The sequence below is a fragment of the Bos javanicus genome, chromosome 17 (assembly GCF_032452875.1).
Source record: "Bos javanicus breed banteng chromosome 17, ARS-OSU_banteng_1.0, whole genome shotgun sequence".
Taxonomy (NCBI): domain Eukaryota; kingdom Metazoa; phylum Chordata; class Mammalia; order Artiodactyla; family Bovidae; genus Bos; species Bos javanicus.
The window spans coordinates 16,165,294-16,184,339 of NC_083884.1; the positions used below are offsets into that span (position 1 = coordinate 16,165,294).

The following is a 19,046-nucleotide window of genomic DNA, read 5'->3' on the forward strand; positions in this document are numbered from 1 at the left end:
TCTAGGTTGCTTCCGTGTCCGAGCTATTGTAAATAGTGCTGCAGTGAACACTGGGGTACGTGTGTCTTTTTCAATTTATGATTTTCTCAAGGAATATATCCAGTAGTGGGATTGTTGGGTCACACAGTAGTTTTATTCCTAATTTTTTAAGGAATCATCATAGTGTTTTCCTCAGTGGTTATATCAATTTACATTCCCACCAGTAGTGCAAGAGGGTTCTCTTTTCTCCATATCTTCTCCAGCATTTATTGTTCGCGTGTTTTTTTGATGATGGCCATTCTGACTGGTGTGAGGTGATATCTCATTGTACTTTTGATTTGCATTTCTCTAATAATGAGCAGTGTTGAGCATCTTTTCATGTATTTGTTAGCCATCTATATGTCTTCTTTGGAGAAATATCTGCTTAGGTCTTTTGCCCACTTTTTGATCGTGTTGTTTGTTTTTCTGGTATTGAGTTGCATGAGCTACTTGTATATTTTGAAAATTAACCCTTTGTCAGTTGTTTCATTTGCTATTATTTTCTCCCATTCTGAGGGTTGCCATTCACCTAGTTTATAGTTTCCTTTGCTCTACAAAGGCTTTTTAAGTTTAATTGTGTCCCACTTGTTCATTCTTGTTTTTATTTCCATTACTGTAGGTTTGGGTCATAGAGGATCTTGCTGTGATTTATGTCACAGAGTGTTCTGCCTATGTTTTCCTCTAAGAGTTTTATAGTTTTTGCAGACCATATATTGATTTTTATTTTCTAAGTCTTACTCTGTTATATGACATTTTAGGATACAGAGTAGATGTTCTTAGTTTTGGTAGGTTTTCAATAAGCAATGCTCCTGGATCAAACTGGGCTATAAAGTGGATTCCACTATGTCTGCATTGAGACCCTTGTAACTATATAAAATTTAGTATCAGTGTTTAGGGATTTATGAGTTTCAAAAGCTTAGAATGTATAGCATGAAAGTTAGATTGGAGACATTATTGGGAATTCTGGGAGGTAGATCAAGTAGCCTGATCTTTTGTTTATTATTTGCCTCAAGCATTTTCCTTAAAAACTAGCAGCATTTTCACAGGGTCTTGGACCTTGTGTCTGGGGTGGTTACAGGAGAATTCTGGAGCACATTAATCATACTGTCCTTGATTTCTACTTATGTTATTTCAACAAAGGTTTATATTTAGAATACATTGAAGAGCATTAAAATGAAAACAGGAGAATCAAAAGTTGAAGGACTGGTTTTGAGATAAATAAAATAAGGAATATTATATTTTGCAACCTAATTAAAAGTATAAATCTTCTAAAAATAATTATTGTTTTATTAAAGGCAAGAAAAACCCAAGGATTTTTAACCATGGTTTGGAAGATACAAAGATTCTGTGTAATCTGGAAAAAAAAAAAAAAACACAGAGGTTAATAAGCAGAACATGTACTAAATATAGATAACCCAAGTAATTGAATATTTACTTAGATTACAAAGGGAAAATTTGGACAGAGGCTGAGTTTTTATCTTACTATAAAATGATTCATTTATATTCCTGACCATGTTAATTAGAATTCCTAATATCTTATAAATGATTTAACTTGACTTACAATATATTGAATTGTCTACATATATATATATATTTTATTTTCCAAGTCTATTGCAGTAGAGGTTTTAGTAAAATTCTTACATCTTTGAAATATTGTCACTTTAAAGATGAATTAAATACCATAGTTTCTTTCATGGGTTATAGGTTTCTGTATTTCATATAAAAAGAACTATATCTGATAAGGGCAAATACCCAAATTATGTAAAGAATTCCTACAACTCAAAAACAACAACAAAAAAATCTGATTAAAAATGGACAGAGGATATGAATAGATGTTTTTCCAAAGAAGACATAAAGATGGCCAGCAAGTACATGAAAAGTTACTTAACATCACCAATCATGAGGGAAATGCAAATCAAAACCACAGTGAGATACCATCTCACATCTGTTAGAAAGGGTATCAAAAATACAAGATCTAACAAGTATTATCAGCAAGGATGTGGAGAATAGGAAACTTTTGTGTACTGTTGATGGCAGTGTTAACTGGTACTGCCACTATGGAAAGCAATATGGAGATGTCCTAAAAAACTAAAGAAAGAACTACCATCATTGCCTCTTCTGTGTATTTATCCAAAGTAAATGAAAAGATTAATTCAAAAAGATACATGCATCCCAGTGTTCATTGCAGCATTATTTTCAGCGGACAAGGCATGGAAACAACCTCAGCATCCACAGATGAATGGATAAAAAAATGTGATACACAGATCACACACACACACTGAATAGAATATTATTCAGCCATAAAAAAGAATGAAAGCTTGCCATTTGTGGATAGAGCTTGAGGGCATTATGCTAAGTGAAGTATCAGACAGAGAAAGACAGCTACTGTATGATTTCACCTATATGTAGCATCTGAAAACAAACCAAAGCATAACAAATTAAAAAAAAAAAAAAAGAACTCAGATACAAAGACAGATTGGTGGTTTCCAGAGATGAGGGACAGGGGATGGGAGTGAAGGTATCAAAACATGAAGATTTTTAGTTATAAAATAGTTTTGAGGACATAATATGCAGCATGATTATAGTTAATAATACTGTTTGGCATGTTTGAAAGTTCCTGAGAGAGATTTTTAAAGTTCTCATCACAAGAAAAAATTTGTGATTATGTATGGTGACAGATGTTAACAAGACTCATTGTGGTAATCATTTAACAATATATACAAACACTGAGTCATTACATTGTATACCTGCAACTAATATAATATTATGTCAATTATAATTCACCAAAATGAGAAAGTGTAATTAGCCTTAAATATGGTCTGTGATATAATCTGATTCATAAGACTTAAAGGTCATATTTATGGCCAAAATATAATCCTTTGGGACATGCAATACTGGATTTAAAATATTGTCTCTCAATGGATGGGAAATATACTACTGTTTTCTGGCTTCTCTTGGTGTTTTTATCTTCCTTTGCAGCTCAGTGGGTAAAGAATCTGCCTGAAATGGCAGGAGACCCAGGTTGATTCCTGGGTTGGAAGATCCCCTGGAGTAGAAAATGGCAACCCACTCCAGTATTCTTGCCTGGAGAATCTTGTGGACAGAGGAGTCCACATGAGGTTGCAAGAATTGGACACTAGTTAGTGACTAAACCACATTGGTGTTTTTAAAAAGTGCACATTCTAGATAACACTTACAGGAAATAGAGAAGTGTAGTGGGAGCTTTGAATCTGGCTATTGAAGAATGAGATGTTTGCTATCAAGGTTTTGAAATTTTAATTGAAGGCTAATTACTTTACAATATTGTAGTGGTTTTTGCCATACATTGACATGAATCAGCCACGGGTGTACATGTGTCCCCTATCCTGAACCCTCCTCCCACCTCCGTCCCCATCCCATCCCTCAGGGTCATCCCAGTGCACCAGCCCTGAGCACCCTGTCTCATGCATCGAACCTGGACTGGCGATCTGTTTCACATATGATAATATACATGTTTCAATGCTATTCTCTCAAATCATCCCACCCTTGCCTTTTCCCACAGAGTCCAAAAGACTGTTCTATACATCTGTGTCTCTTTTGCTGTCTCACATATAGGGTCATCATTACCATCTTTCTAAATTCCATATATATGTGTTAGTATACTGTATTGGTGTTTTTCTTTCTGACTTATTTCACTCTGTATAATAGGCTCCAGTTTCCTCCACCTCATTAGAACTGATTCAAATGTATTCTTTTTAATGGCTGAGTAATACTCCATTATGTATATGGATGAACATATACATACATATACGTCTGCTGATGAACATCTAGATTGCTTCCATGTCCTGGCTATTATAAACAGTGCTGCAGTGAACATTGGGGTACATGTGTCTCTTTCAATTCTGGTTTCCTTAGTGTGTATGCCCAGCAGTGGGATTGCTGTTTCCAGTTTTTTAAGGAATCTCCACACTGTTCTCCATAGTGGCTGTACTAGTTTGCATTCCCACCAACAGTGTAAGAGGGTTCCCTTTTCTTCACACCCTCTCCAGCATTTATTGTTAGTAGACTTTTGGATGGCAGCCATTCTGACCGGTGTGAGATGGTGCCTCCTTAACAATGATAATGTCCAGACTGAACCACTGAGAATGGTGGTTGCAGAATGGATGAATAGTTCCTCATTTTAATGCTCAGAAATATATATGTATGTGTGTATATATGTGTATGTATATATATTTATCCAAGTAATAAATGTGGTACAGGCTTATTGGCTTCTCAGGTGGTACTAGTGGTAAAGAATCTGCCTGCCAATGCAGGAGACACAGATTTTATCCCTGGGTCAGGAAGATCCCCTGGAGGAGGGCATGGCAAGTCACTCCAGTATTCTTGCCTGGAGAACCTCATGGACAGAGGCGCCTGCCAGGCTACAGTCCATAGGGTTGCAAATGGTCAGACGCAACTGAAGTGACTTAGCACACAAGCATTCACAGGCTTTTGGAACTCTGAAATGTTTAAAGGTGGTTTACTCTATACATTGGAGAGACTTGGGCCACATTCCAGGCTGGGTCTTATTAAAGTCTTACATCCACTTCAATATCAAGTTCTGTTTTTAGTTAGCTTTATTGGGAAACTGGAGCCAAATAATCATAGATACTTGATTGGTGATTGATGTGATATTTTGTTGTTCACTAAATTTTGGTGTATTTCTCTTAAATTCATTGCCCAGCAGCAGTGGAGATAAAACCTTGCCCTGAAATATAGGGCTTGGTAGTGCAGCAGGAATGCTGGCCTCATAAAAGGTGTCTCAAGTATTATCTTAATGTCTAGTCTTACACTTTTTCTTTTAATCTTTTAAAATCCTTAATGACATGACCATGTTGCTTTTCCCCTAATCACTGCCCATCCACCCCAAATATTCAATTTGCTCTGTAGTCTCCCTGTTCTGCTTCTAATAACGTGTGGTTTCAGGAAAGTGTGTTATTGACTTAGTGGCACTGAAGTATGAATAATATTTGAATTTTAATAGATCTTAAACCAGGAATAAACCTTTTGACATTTGAGAAATAAGTCACTTTTGGTTGTAGGGTCATTTAGAACCTTTAATATAACATATCAGTTGTCACCTACTATGTAAGTGGGTAAAGCTGACTTAGAGTGATTGGAAGAAATTCAGAAATATATTTTTTCAAAGTAAGTATGATATATAAATCCATATATTTTCATCTATAGTTATAAATATATATACTATAAGAAAATCTTTAGAAGGGAAAAGAATTATTAGGCAGTATATCAGAGAACCACAGTGGCCACTTTATGAATTGGAATTTGATGTATCACTTTTTAATTTAATAAAGACTGATGTCCCAGAAGCTACTGAAAAAAATAAAGTGTATGGAGAAAATTCTTAGGAACTCAAATACACTATGGGTTATAATAAAAATTTTTCATCAAATAAATAATTAGAATGGTAGCCTGATTAATGATTTTGTTAATTGATCTTTATCTAATGGACATATCTTTATAATATGACTATTAACCTTGATTTTTCTCTCCTTTTCCAGTGTTAAAGAACCCAGTGTGTAAATTATACAGATTTCCCACTTCTGACAATAAGTGGATGCAAATCCGGGAGCAGATGTCAGAGAGCATACTTTCTTTTCATATTCCTAAGGAATTGATCTCTCTTCAAATCAAAGAAGATTTGTGTAGGTAAGAGAATATGGTTTATGATCATCTCTTACCTTAATTACTTTTTCTATAAAACATTTTCTCTTTTTTTATTTTAGTCTTCTTTTTAATTTTTATTTTATATTGGACTGTCACTGATTTACAAGATTGTGTTAGTTTCTGGTGTACAGCTAAGTGATTCAGTTATACATACGTGCATGCATGATAAGTGGCTTCAGTTGTATTTGACTCTTTGCAACACTATGGACTGTAGCCCACCAGGCTCCTTTGTCCACGGGATTTTCCCAGCAAGAATACTACAGTGGGTTGCTATGCCCTCCTCCAGGGAATCTTCCTGACTCGAGAATCAAACCTATGTCTCCTGCAACTTCTGCATTACTGCTGAGTCACTGGGGAGGCCCATATAATACATATACATCTACTCTTTTTCAGATTCTTTTCCCATATAGGTTATTACAGAATAGTGAGTACAATTCCCTGAGCTCTACAGTAGGACCCTACTGCTTATCCATTTTATACACCCAAGTGTGTATCTGTTAATCCCAAACTCCCAATTTATCGCACACCTCACCTTTCCCCTTTGGTAACCATAGTTTGTTTTCTAAGTTTGTGAATCTTTCTATTTTACAAGTAAGTTCATTTGTATTATTTTTCTACGATTCTGAATATAAGCAGTATAATATATTTGTCTTTCTCTGTCTGATTTATTGCACATCATAAAGTATGATGGTAATATAAAAATCAAGACTGGCGTTGCCCAGTACGTTTGGCTGCTAAAACTGTTAATCACTGCAATATGAACAGTTCAATTTGAGATGTTACACATGTGTAAAATACAAACCAGTTTTCAAATTCTTCACACACAAATGAAAAAGATCAATTTCATAATGAAATGTTAAATAACATTTTGGCTATATTGGTGTTAAATACAATGTATTATTAATTTTATATGCATCTCTTTTTGCTCTTTAAATATGACTACTGAGCACTTGAAAATTTTTCATCACATATGTGATCCTCATTTATAGCTTACACGACGCCTTTTTAAAATTTTTTTTTATTGAAGGATAATTGCTTTACAGAATTTTGTTGTTTCCTGTCAAACCTCAACCTGAATCAGCCATAGGTATACATATATCCCCTCCATTCTGAACTTCCCTCCCATCTCCCTTCCCATCACCCTTCTAGGCTGATGCAGAGCCCCTGTTTGAGTATCTTAGCCATACATCTAATTCCCATTGGCTATCTATTTTACACATGGTAATGTAAGTTTCCATGTTACTCTTTCCATTCATCTCACCCTCTCCTCCCCTCTCCCCATGTCCATAAGTCTATTCTCTATGTCTGTTTCTCCATTGCTGCCCTGTAAGTAAATTCTTTAGTACCATCTTTCTAAAGTCCGTATACTTGCGTTAAAATACAATATTTATTTTTCTCTTTATGACTCATTTCACTCTGTATAATAGGTTCTAGGTTCATCCACCTCATTAGAACTGACTCAAAGGTGTTCCTTTTTATGGCTGAGTAATATTCCCTTGTGTATATGTACCACAACTTCTTTTTCCAGTCATCTGTCAATGGACATCTAGGTTTCTTCCATGTTCTAGCTATTGTAAATAGTGCTGCAATTAACAATGGGATACATGTGTCTTTTTCAATTTTGGTTTCCTCAGGGTATATGCCTAGGAGTGGGATTGCTGGGTCATATGGTGGTTTTATTCCTAGTTTTTAAAGGAGTCTCCAGGGGTACTCTTTCTGCCCTCTTCTGATGCCTATGTCAGAAGCTTTCTCTATCTCCTTTATACTTTAATAAAACTTTATTACCCAAAAAAAAAAAAAAATTAAAGGAGTCTCCATACATCTTCCATAGTCACTATATCAATTTACATTCCCACAAATAGTACAAGAGCATTCCCTTTTCTCCACACCCTCTCCAGCATTTATTATTTGTAGACTTTTTGATGATGGCCATTCTGAGCGGTGTGAGGTGATATCACATTGTTTTGATTTCCTTTTCTCTAACAATGAGCGTTGTTGAGCATCTTTTCATGTGTTTGTTAGCCATCTGTATGTCTTCTTTGGAGAAATGTCTGTTTAGGTCTTTTGCCCACGTTTTGATTGGGTTGTTTGTTTTTCTGGTATTGAGTTGTATGAACTGCTTGTATGTTTTAGAAATTAATCCTTTGTCAGTTGTTTCATTTGCTATTATTTTCTCCCATTCTGAGGGTTGTCTTTTCACCTTGCTTATAGTTTCCTTTGCTGTGCAAAAGCTTTTAAGTTTAATCAGGTCCCACTTATTTACTTTTATATTTATTTCCATTACTCTAGGAGGTAGGTCATAGAAGATCTTGCTTTGATTTATGTCATTGGGTGTTCTGCCTATGTTTTCCTGTAAGAGTTTTATAGTTTCTGGTCTTACATTTAGGTCTATAATCCATGTTGAGTTTATCTTTGTGTATGGTGTTAGGAAGTGTTCTAATTTCATTCTTTTACATGGAGCTGTCCAGTTTTCCCAGCACCATTTATTGAAGAGGCTGTCTTTGCCCCATTGTATATTCTTGCCTCCTTTGTCAAAAATAAGGTATCCATAGGTGCATGGGTTTATTTCTGGGCTTTCTGTCTTGTTCCATTGGTCTGCATTTCTGTTTTTTATGCCAGTACCATACTGTCTTAAAGACTTTGGCTTTGTAGTATAATCTGAAGTCAGGAAGGTTGACTCCTTCAGCTCCATTCTTCTTTCTCAGGACTGCTTTGGCTATTCGGGGTCTTTTGTGTTTCCACATGAGTTGTGAAATTTTTTCGTCTAGTTCTGTGAAAAATGTCTGGTAATTTGATTGGTATCACATTGAATCTGTAGATTGCATTTGGTAATATAGTCACTTTTACAATATTGATTCTTCCTACCCAGGAACATGGGATATCTCTCCATCTGTTTGTTTCATTTTTGATTTCTTTCATCAGTGTCTTATAATTTTCTATGTACAGTTCTTTTGTCTCCTTAGGTAAGTTTATTCCTAGATATTTAATTATTTTTGTTGCAATGGTGAATGGGATTGATTCCTTAATTTCTATTTCTGATTTTTGATTGTTAATATATAGAAATGCAAGTGATTTCTGTGTATTGATTTTGTATCCTGCAACTTTGCTAAATTCACTGATTAGCTCTAGCAATTTTCTGATATTTTCTTTAGGGATTTTTATGTACAGTATCATGTCATCTGCAAACAGTGAGAGCTTTGCTTCTTTTCTGATCTGTATTCCTTTTATTTATTTTTCTTCTCTGATTGCTGTAGCTAGGACTTCCAGAACTATTTTGAATAATAGTGGGGAAAGTGGGCACCCTTTTCTTGTTTCTGATCTTAGGGGGAATGCTTTCAGTTTTTCACCATAGAGAATAATGTGTACTGGAGGCTTATCATATATGGCCTTTACTATGTTGAGGTAGATTCCTTCTATGCCCATTTTTTGAAGAGTTTTAATCATAAATAGGTGCTGAATTTTGTCAAAGGCTTTTTATGCATGTATTGAGATTATCATATACTTTTTACATTTCAGTTTGTTACTATAGGGTACCACATTGATTGATTTATGTATATTGAAGAATCCTTGCATCCTTGGAATAAAGACAGAAAGTGAAAATGAAGTTGCTCAGTCATGTCTGACTCTTTGCAACCCCATGGACTGTAGCCTATCAGACTCCTCCATCCATGAGATTCTCCAGGCAGGAATACTGGAGTGGGTTGCCATTTCCTTCCCTGGAATACACCCAACTTAATCATGGTGTATGAGCTTTCTGATGTGTTGCTATATTCTGTTTGCTAAAATTTTGTTGAGGATTTTTGCATCTATTTTCATCAGTGATACTGGCCTATAGTTTTCTTTTTTGTGTTGTCTTTGGTTTTGGTATCAGGGTGATGGTGGCCTCATAGAATGAGTTTGGAAGTGTTGCTTCCTCTGCAGTTTTTTGAAAGAGTTTTAGAAGGACAGACATTAGCTCTTCTCTAAATGTTTGATAGAATTCTCCTGCGAAGCCGTTGGTCTTGGGGTTTTGTTTTTTGGGAGATTTTTGATCACAGCTTCAATTTCAGTGCTTGTAATTGGGTTGTTAATAATTTCTATCCTCCTGATGCAGTCTTAGAAGATTGAACTTTTCTATGAATCTGTCCATTTCTTCCAGGTTATCCATTTTATTGCCATATAGTTGTTTATAATAGTCTCTTATAATCCTTTGTATTTCTACATTGTCTGTCGTAACCTCTCTTTTTTCATTTCTGATTTTGTTGATTTGATTCTTCTTTCTTTTTCTTGATGAATCTGGCCAAAGGTTTGTCAATTTTTTTAATCTTCTCAAAGAATGAGCTTTTAGTTTTATTAATCTTTACTATTGTTTCTTTCATTTCTTTTTCATTTATTTCTGCTCAGATCTTTATGATTTCCTTCCTTCTACTAATTTTGGTGTTTTTTTTGTTGTTGTTGTTGTTACTCTTCTTTTTCCAGTTCTTTTAGGTGTAAAGTTAGGTTGTCTATTCATTATTTTTCTTCTTTCTTGAGGTAGGATTGTATTGCTATAAACTTCCCTCTTAGAACTGCTTCTGCTGCATCCCATATGTTTTGAGTTGTCATGTTTTCATTGTCATTTGTTTCTAGAAATTTTTTATTTCCCTTATGATTTCTTCAGTAACCTTTTGGTTATTTAGAAATGTATTGCTTAATCTCCATGTGTTTGTGTTTCTTTTTTTTTTTTTTTAAGTTTTTTTCTTGTAATTGCTATCTAGTCTCATAACGTTGTGGTCAGAGAAGATGCTCGATACAACTTCAACTTTCTTAAATTTACTAAGGTTTGATTTGTGACCCAAGATGTGGTCTATCCTGGAGAATGTTCTTTGTGCATATATAATATACCTGAGAAGGTGTATTCTTCTGCATTTGGGTGGAATTTCCTGAAGATATCAATGAGATCTATCACATCTAACATTATCATTTAAGACTTGTGTTTCCATATTAATTTTGTTTTGATTTTAGTTGGACTGTTTGGACTTTGCTTATGGGTATATATGCATATGTGTACATTCCATTATTTTAATTATCATTTGCCTGATTTTTTAACTGCCATATGTTTGGGGTTCATCTTTGGTTTCTCATTTTTGGGTATTTGCTTTAATCTCACTTAATACCATAAAAAACCACTTGCGGAATCTTCGTTCCTGACCAGAGATCAAGCCCTGAGCCTTTGGAGTGGGAGCACTGACTCCAAGACCCTAGACTACCAGAGAGCCAACCCTAGGGAGTATCAGATAGTGAGAAATGACACAAAAGAAACCACTTGTACACAAGACCTGGCATCATCACAACACCAGTAGCACCCTGCGCAGGACCCTTCATCTAAACAACAAACAAACAAAAAAATGCAAACCCAATCATCAGCAGACAGGACTACCACCTCACTCAGTCTTGCACTTCAGAGGAAAAACAAGCAAACAAACAAACAAACTCAGCACAAATCTCACCCTATAAGAAGCTTACACAAACCACTGGGCCAACCTTAGAGGGGCAGAAACCAAAAGGAAGAAAGAATTCAGCCTTGAAGCCAGGGAAAAGGAGACCTCAAACACAATAAGCAAAGTCAAAACAGTCCAACTAAAATAAAGTACAGTAGATTGACCTGGCAAAAAAGGAAATCAAAAATTATATTTACCAGTTAAAAACAAAACTAACTAAAGCACAAACTGGAAAACAAAACTAAAGCAAAGTGCCAATAGGGAAATAGAGCAATGAAAACAAAACTAATAAGAAAGAATAGATATCCAAAGTTAAACAGAGGCAGATAAAAAAGATTTATATACATTAAAGATTAACTGAAAGGGGAAAAGAACATAGGAAAAGCAAACAAAGGAATAAATGTAGAAAAATAATAATAGATTTTAAAAATTTTTTAAAGAGAAAATTTAAAGAAAAAAGAAAAGGAAAACTCCACAGAACTGCAAATGCTCATCCTAGAGGCAGAGGTTTATAACAACAATAAAGAAATGTGACTGAGGAGGAAAAAAAAAGCTCAAAAGATTAATTAGATTTCATAGTGCAAATAAAATCGACAACTACAACAGAAAGGGGGAAATAAAAGGAAAAAGAAAGAAAAAAAAATCCAAAAGAATCTACAGAACAAGTCAAAACATAAGAATAATAAATGTTTTTCTTGAGTCACTGCTGTCAGAGTCCCCTCCCTCGCTGGGAGTCACAGTCCACCTCACCTCCCTAGGATGCCCTCCAGCACTGTGCTGGTCTCTGGACTTGTTGTGGGGGCAGCTCAGATTCTAATCTGGTCCTACTCCTGTGTGTTCTTGGCTCCAGCGTCCACAGCTATCAGAACTAGTGCATTTTCTTTTGTGGGAGCTTTCAGTGTCCTTTTATATATTCCATAGACGGAGTCTGCCTAGTTTATCATTTGGATTTAATCTGCGGCTTGTACAGCTGGTGGGAAGCTTTTGGGTCTTCTTCTTTAGCCACACTGCCCTGGGTTTCAATTGTGGTTTTATTTCCACCTCTGCATGTGGGTCATCCACTGGGGATTGCTCCTGAGGCTGCCCTGGAGGACTTGGGTTTGCCCCTATGAGGGCCACGTCTGGAGGTGGTGCACCTGCTTGGGTCACAGGGGATCTGGCAGCACCAGGTACTCAGGGGAGTTGGCTGCTAGGGAAGCAGGAGATATAGTGGTCTAGAAGGGTATGGCAACCAGTAATGGCCAATATGCTCCAGTATTCTTGCCTGGAGAACCCCTCTCCCTGACAGAGAAGCCTGGCAGGCCACAGTCTACAGGGCTGCAAAGAGTTGGACTCAACCAAAGCGACCCTGCATGCATAGACATAAAGTTTTTTCTTTTGCCTGTGGCAGCTCTGCCCCCATGAGAGTTGAGTGTGAAGGTGGTGTGGTTGCTTGGCTTGTGGGGACCCTGGCAGAGCAAAAGTTATGGCCCTATCAGAATCTTTTTTCAAGCCTCTTGTAGCTGGCTATCAGAAGGCTCCTTTGGCCAGTCTTTCTCTGTTGCTGCGCTTATTCAGGCACTTAAAGGGAGGGCTCCTTTGCCTGGGGTCCTTCTTTGTTTTTCGGCATGTCAGGCACAGAGAGGGGCTCCCCTGGCTGGGGTCCTACTCTATAGATCAGCTCATCAGTCACTTAAAGGGGCACCCTGGGTGGGGTCCTGCTCTGTAGATGGGCCTGTCAGGCACTTACAGGGGCACCCTGGGTGGGGTCCTGCTCTGTAGATGGACCTGTCAGGCACTTAAAGGGGCACCCTGGGTGGGGTCCTACTCTGTAGCTCAGTACATCAGGCATTTGACGTGCCAGCCTCTCTATTGTTCAGCTGCCAATGCTGGCGTGTGGGGAGAGAGAGGCTGTGGTGATGGCTCCACCCACTATGTGTGACTCAGCAGTATCGCCTTGCTTCCATGGCTGCCTGGTTTTCCACCACAGGAATTTTCCACCACAATCTCCTCCCTCACACCCCCTCAATCCATCTCTCCTCAATCAACAGCAGCCTTCGCCCTGGGATTGCTCCACAATCCCTAAACTCCAGTTTTCAGCCACTGTGCCTTCCAGGGGACCTGCATCCCTGTCCAGGGTATGACCTGCCTCCATCCAGGGTATGCATGGCTGCAGCAAGGACTGTCTGATTCTCATTCCATTTAGGCTGCCACAGATCAGCTGTTTCACTTTCAGCCGTGTTTCTCCTCTGACTCAGACAATTGCCCCGCTGTGGGGATCAGACCCCACAGTTCCCTCTCCTGCCGAGGGCAGGTCCGGTCCTACTGACACTCCTGTTTTTTCCCCTAGTTCCTTGTCCTACCAAGTTTTGCATGGTTCTGTATGTTCTTTTCCGATGCTCAGGTACTCCTGTCTACTCCCAGCTGGTGTTCTGCATGCGCTATTGTGTCTGAAGATGTATTCCTAATGTATCCATGGAGAGAGGTGTACTCCACATCCACCTACTCTTCTGCCATCTTTTTCTCCCTACATTGCACCTTTTTTGTGTAAATCTCCTATTATTAAAATGTGTTGGAAAAAATTCAACAATGAATCTTTAATACTTTCTAAAGAAATGTAGAGAAAAAGTCATACGGAAGATTCAAAAGAGAAATACGGAAAATTTGTAAGAAAACTGGCTAGTGATCTCAGTAGAATGTAAGGAGGTATGTCTATTAGGAAAAGGAATCAGAAAGAGCTAAATTAAGGGCCACCACATTTGGAACTTCCCTGGTAGTCCAGTGGTTAAGACTCTAGGACTCTGTGCTCTAAATGCAGGAGGCCTTGTTCAATCTCTGGCCAGGGAACAAAGATCCTGCATGCTTCACAGCGTGACCAAAAAAAAACAAAAAAAAAACACCTTTGGGGAAAATGCTAAGAAGAAAGAAATAATGGAAAGAATAATGAAAATTTAAAATGCAACAGGCAAAAAAAAAGAAAATCCAGACTCAGAACAGATTTGACACTGAGAAATCACATTAGAGATGTGGAACACAAACAGGAATTCTCAAATACTAAACAAAGGTGGGAAAACGTTCAAAATGATGAGAGGGAAGATGTTAGATGTTTAGGGCAAAAAGCTGGAAACTACCAGAAAATGTCTGCATTCTTGGGAAAGAATTCATGCAAAATCTTGAAAGAAAATGTATGCAATTTTTATTTCTTTACATGCTGTTGAGAAAATCAGGCTAACCTTAACATTTCTCTCGGAGAAGGCAATGGCACCCCACTCCAGTACTCCTGCCTGGAAAATAACATGGACAGAGGAGCCTGGTAGGCTGCAGTCCATGGGGTCGCTAAGAGTCGGACACGACTGAGCGACTTCACTTTCACTTTGCACTTTCATGCATTGGAGAAGGAAATGGCAATCCACTCCAGTGTTCTTGCTTTGAGAACCCCAGGGACGGGTGGGCTGCCGTCTCTGGGGTCGCAGAGTCGGACACGACTGAAGTGACTTAGCAGCAGCAGCAGCAACATTTCTCTGCAGAAGTCTGTGGAGTAATATCTACTGATTATTGAGAGAAAAAGGCTGTGTCTCCACTTTATTATATAGGGTCTGATTATAATATCTTTTATCAATGAAGACAGTGGAAATGGCATACTTAAAAGCACAGAAAATATCATCCAGCAAACTTTCTTTAAAAATCTGCCCTTTAAGATTTATGCCATCCAACTGATAAAATATTTGAAATTATTATATTTATAATATAAAATAATATACTATAATCATTAAATTATATTATACTATAAAATTAATATGCATAGTATAACAATTTAAGAATGTAAGAATAGGACATTATCCTACAAAAGAATTTGAGACTTTTTTCTTGGTTGGGTAGAATTGCCAACCTAAAAAGAACTTTGCAGTTCTTTTCTTGGCCTCTTTTTTTTTTTTAATTTTTTTAATTTTCAGTTGAGTATTGTTGACAGAGCTTCCCTGGTGGCCCAGACAGGAGTCTACCTGCAATGCAGGAGACCTGGGTTTGATCCCTGGGTTGGGAGGTTCCCCAGGAAAAGGGAATGTCAAACCCCTTCAGTATTTGTGTCTGGAGAATTCCATGGACAGAGCAACCTGGCTACAGTTGATGGAGCTGCAAAGAGTCTGCAAGACTGAGCTGCTAACACATTCACATTCATAGTTGATTTTCCAATGTTGTGTTTCTGCTGTACAGCAAAGTGAATCAGTTTTACATACACATATATCCATTCTTCTTGGATTTTTATCCTGTATAGGTCATTACAGAGTACTGAGTAGAGGTCCCTGTGCTGTATACAGTATGTTGTTATTGGTTTCTTTTCGGCAACCCACTCCAGTGTTCTTGCCTGGAGAATCCCAGGGATGGGGGAGCCTGGTGGGCTGCCGTCTATGGGGTCGCACAGAGTCGGACACGACTGAAGCGACTTAGCAGCAGCAGCAGTGTCTGTATGTCAGTCTCAACCTCCCAATTTATCCCTCTGCCCTTTCCCCCTGATAATCAAAAGTTTTGGGGCTCCCCTGTTTTTTTTATATCTGTGACTCTATTTTGTTTTTGTAAAAAAGTTCATCTGTACTATTTTTCTTGGAGAAGGCAATGGCACCCCACTCCAGTACTCTTGCCTGGAAAATCCCATGGACGGAGGAGCCTGGAAGGCTGCAGTCCATGGGGTCGCTAAGGGTCGGACACGACTGAGCAACTTCACTTTCACTTTTCACTTTTGTGCATTGGAGAAGAAAATGGCAACCCACTCCAGTGTTCTTGCCTGGAGAATCCCAGGGACGGGGAGCCTCGTGGGCTGCCGTCTATGGGGTCGCACAGAGTCGGACACGACTGAAGTGACTTAGCAGCAGCAGCAGTACTATTTTTCTAGATTCCACATATAAGTGGTACCATATGATGTCTGTTTTTCTGACATGCGTCACTATGACAATGTCTAGGTTCATCCATGTTACTGCAGGTGGCTTCTTTTAACCCTAGTCTCACTCACATCCTAGAAAGTATCTTGCTTGCCTCAACTTTCCTACCAACAGCACAACTTTATTGGGTTTTCTTACCTTGTTTGACGAAGACTGTGGATGTCATTGTGCCCTTATCTTTCAGCACTTGCAAAGGGTGCAAAATGCTTCATTTTTAGCTTGGAAATCTCTAATGAAAGAGTCATTTTTTAAAAAAAAAGCTTGGAGTCTTTTCTTCAACAGAGAAAAATAAGTTGCTAGGGCAACTTTATATTATGGTCATTTTCATTGCTAAGGAACAGAAATAATTATTTTCTGAATCTTTAAAATAACCATTAACTAAATTATATCATTTTAGTTGGTGAAGAGCAGTAAGTAAATGAGTGGCAGATAAAAGCTGCTATTAAGTCCCTTTTTATATTTTCTTCTGCATAGGCTCTGTGGGTGCATAGAGATAGTTACAGATGGATAGACAGACACAAAGACATAGATATACAATCTTTTTTCCCTCTCCTTTTCTTCATTTCTCTCTCTTTTATTTAAGGAAAGTTAGTAAATACAGTGTGAATTTAGCTGTATAACAGGGGTCACAAAAATTTTTCCTTAAAGGACCAAACTAGACATGTTGCAAAGGTGAGCTGTTCCCTCTCAGTTACCAAGACGATGAATTTACAAACATTGTCAGCCCTTGACTTCTGTGAAAGTCTGGATTTTGAAAATCTTACACTTTCTTTCATAATCCATTGACTCTTGCAATCTCTCTTTTCATACTAGATGTAAACTTGTCTACAACTTGGAGTTGGTGTGTTTTTGACGTCTCCCTGTAGGAGTGTTTGGGTTTCCCAGGTGGTGCTAATGATAAAACACCTGCTTGCCAATGCAGGAGACATGAGAGAAGCATGGGTTGGATTCCTGGGTCAGGAAGATCCGCTGGAGGAGGGCATGGCAACTAACTCCCGTATTCTGACCTGAGGAACCCCACGGGCAGAGGAGCCTGGTGGGCTACACTCCATGGGGTCCCAAAGGGTCGGGCATGACTGAGTGACAGCACACACACACCCATAGGAGTGTTTAGGGTATTATTTGAATATTTTGTTACATGACTTCCCTTCATTTACCAAGGGGGGTAGAAAAGGGAAAATTGAAAAGACTACTCTGATTGACATCAGCTTCATAAGCTTGCAGATAGAGATTTCCTGAGTTTGAGTTTGGATTTAATTATAAAAGAAAATAGCAAGTAAAGTAGGAAACTAAAGGAGTATTAAGTATATGTCTAGTCACAACTGTCTTAAAGATGAGGAATTATTAGTAGTTCATAAATTACTTAGCTCAATAAGAATGATATCCCACTCATACATTTAAACATATTATTATTTTTATTATTTCAAGGTTGGTATACACTGAACAGACTAGGTGTGACTGTTTGCAGGGACCATGTGTGTGTATGGTTCACCTCCTTGCATAATGCATACCTATAATTATAAAGAGGAAAATGTTATTTATCCCATCCATCGTGACATGGAGTGTAAATATCAGCAGGGGCATAATGGTGCAACAGCTACTCCATAACCCAAACACAGTGTCTGTCATTGCATGCAGCAGCCTTCTAAAACCTCCCTTGCTATTAGTCTCTTAGTATACATTGATCTCAAAATGAATCACTTATTAAATTTGAGATTGTACATACACAGAGTCTGAGGGCAGTGATAGAGTTTAAATTCTTTGGGGCCTCCCTCTAATTCGCCTAAGCATTAGTACCTTCTGAGTTCAAGTTCAGCTGCCTAACATCATTTGCATTGGCTGTGAAGTGTTTCCACAACACTACACATTGAGTTTGATATTACAGTTTAGGTCCAGAAAATTCACAAGCAAGAAATTATAGGTATCAAGTTATGTTTACTGCTATGAAGACAGGCTTCTGTGTGCTTAGCAATTTTCTGCTTCTTTGCTCTTGAAGCCATATTTTACAGGTATGTAAAATATATGGTACATTTTTTCTATAAAATATGTTCACTATAGACAACAGTGAGAATATAGAAAATATAAAAAGGAAAAAGTAAATCGCTCTCAACCCACTACCCAGAAGAAATACTGTGTCTTTATTTTCTACATCTACTCTCACATTTTCATCAGCCTCACTGTGGAAAGCAGATTTTTGGTCCCAACTATCATGCCCCCGTACCATGTTTAATTTTCCTTCCGCATCTGAGTTGTATTATGAATAACCTGTGAATCTATTGCTGCTGCTGCTGCTGCTGCTGCTAAGTCGCTTCAGTCGTGTCTGACTCTGTGCGACCCCATAGACGGCAGCCCACCAGACTCCCCTGTCCCTGGGATTCTCCAGGCAAGAACACTAAATGCAGACTACTAATTATTCAAAATTATTGTATCTTAATTTTGATTGATACATAAATAAACTAGAAGGAAAACAGACTAGAAATACACTAAACTATTAGTAATATGCACACTAACATAAAGATTATTTCTGGATGGTGTGTTTAGAATGTAATTTGTTACACAGCACTAGAAAACAAATGCGATAAACTCTGAGAGTCAGTTGCTCAGCTGTGTCCGACTCTTTGTGACCTCATGGACTGTAGCCTCCAGGCGCCTCTGTCCGTGGAATTCTCTAGGCTAGACTACTGGAGTGGATAGCCATTCCCTTCTCCAGGGCATCTTCCTGACCCAGGGATCGAACCCGGGTCTCCTACATGTAAGACAGATTCTTTACTATTTGATAATAACTTGTGCAAATAATAAGGACTACTTAGACTGCCAATTAACTTTATCTTGGTTTCTTCTTGTTTAGAGTTTACTTTCTGTCTGAACATCAAACTCTATTCTAAATTTATCTCTCCTTCAAATTAAAAAAAAAAAAAAACAGATGACTCTGTTTTTTAGGAAAATTGCCAGC

At 37.9% G+C, this 19,046-nt stretch overlaps 1 protein-coding gene across 5 annotated transcripts in view; it reads left to right on the forward strand.

Moving 5' to 3' along the window:
• The window catches only part of INPP4B (inositol polyphosphate-4-phosphatase type II B), a 456,612-nt gene that overhangs the window by 223,408 nt on the left and 214,158 nt on the right, over window positions 1-19,046 (forward strand). For all 5 annotated transcript variants that reach the window (XM_061384112.1, XM_061384115.1, XM_061384111.1 and 2 more), the window contains one exon: window positions 5,556-5,703. In XM_061384112.1, the coding sequence (XP_061240096.1) occupies window positions 5,556-5,703 (148 nt within the window). The remainder of the gene's footprint in view (window positions 1-5,555; window positions 5,704-19,046) is intronic.